The 1,477-nt window shown below is 63.6% G+C and overlaps 1 protein-coding gene across 1 annotated transcript in view; it reads left to right on the top strand.

The window, feature by feature from the left end:
• The window catches only part of CDHR1 (cadherin related family member 1), a gene marked incomplete at its 5' end in the record, with an annotated part of 23,420 nt that overhangs the window by 5,392 nt on the left and 16,551 nt on the right, over positions 1-1,477 (top strand). Inside the window, one exon of the mRNA XM_015558664.1 lies at positions 745-861. Coding sequence (XP_015414150.1) covers positions 745-861 — 117 coding nt within the window. The remainder of the gene's footprint in view (positions 1-744; positions 862-1,477) is intronic.

The raw sequence follows: 1,477 nt of genomic DNA, 5'->3' as shown, positions 1-1,477 counted from the left end.
AGCTCCTGCGCCTGGAGCTGCCAGTACGAAAGGGCAGAGGGCAGCTCTCGGCTGTGAACCCCAACCTGTCCGTCCATCCATCCATCCATCTCTCCATGTTGACTCACTTTCTCTTACAATTTTCCAGGCAACACAGCTTGGTGGTTAAACACAGGTTAGAGGGAATCTCTTGGGATCTGCAGGTGCTGGAGAAATCTAACCATTTCCCATTCGCGGGCCTTCCAACATCCCTGATGCTCCCAGCTCACCCCTCGTGTGTGAGGTGGGGAGATGGAAGCACCCTCACTGGCTGCTGTGAGGATTAAATCCTCATAAAGTCCCACAACAGCTCCCGACACGGAGGCCCCTCTCTCAGATGGGATCGTCTCCTGGACCCTCGCCCACCCCAGGCGTTGCCTGGGACTGGCCCACACGCTCAGCTGGTTGGGTTTGAAGATCCCACCTCTCTGGGGGGTGGGGGGGGGCTCTGTGCTGATACCCCACCTGCTGGGACCTGCAGGCCAGGTGCACCAGCTGTTTCCCAGATGAGCTAAGGCCTCTGAAAGGGCCCCTCTTGGTTCTGACTGAAGGAGGAGCAGGGGGAACCCAGAGCCCTGTCAAGGGGGACCTGGAGGCGAGAAGGCTGAACTCCCAGCCGAGGCTGGAGTCCCTGGGACCCAGGACAGCGCAGGCCCTTCCTGAAGCAGAGCCGGCACCCTAGGCCCGCCGGTCCCCCCGAGACCAAGTGGACCCTCACTCCTACAGAACACGCTGGCCACCCAGTTCACTGTGGACCGCCTCAGCGGTGTGCTGCGCCTCCGAGCAGGGTCCACCCTGGACTACGAGAAGGCCCGGGCCCACTTCGTCACGGTGGTTGCCCAGGTACCAGGGAGGAAGGGGGGCATGCAGCCCTTCCCCAGCCTTTGCCAGGGAAGCTGCACTCGATGGCAGCGGGGTTCATCCTACAGCAGACCGGGCAGTTTGGAGAGCAGGTGACTGGGTTGGGAAGGGGGCCGGGCATAGCTGCAATGTCTGTTGAGTGGACTCCACACAGACATGGACGTATGCTCCAGGGCTGCTGGAGGCTGTGGGCTGTCGTGCTGTCCCCTCTGGGGGACAGACAGGCCAGGTCCCCTCCATAGGCCAGGAGACTCACATCCCAGCACGACCTCAGCCCTGGCCTCTGTTCACCCCCCAGGCCTGCACCCCACTCCAGGTCCGCATAAACCCCAGGCCCACTCAATTCCCAGGCCCTCACACCTTCCAGGCTCACCCTCCTCGCCATTCACCCCCTGGGCCAGCACACCTCCAGGCCTGCTCCCCCTCTCCCAGGCCTGCACCCCCCTCAGGCCTTCTCAACCCCAGGCTGACCCCCCAGGCCCACTCACCCCCCCAGGCTTATCCCCCAGGCTCACCTCCCAGGCTCACCTCCCAGGCCCATTCACCCCCCAGGCCTGCTCACCCCCAAGCTCACCCCCAGGCCTGCTCACCCCCCAGG

The sequence above is a fragment of the Myotis davidii genome, unplaced genomic scaffold (genome assembly GCF_000327345.1).
Source record: "Myotis davidii unplaced genomic scaffold, ASM32734v1 scaffold2414, whole genome shotgun sequence".
NCBI classification, from domain to species: domain Eukaryota; kingdom Metazoa; phylum Chordata; class Mammalia; order Chiroptera; family Vespertilionidae; genus Myotis; species Myotis davidii.
Note: the sequence above shows the minus strand (reverse complement) of the source record. Positions and strands in the feature narration are given on the sequence as shown.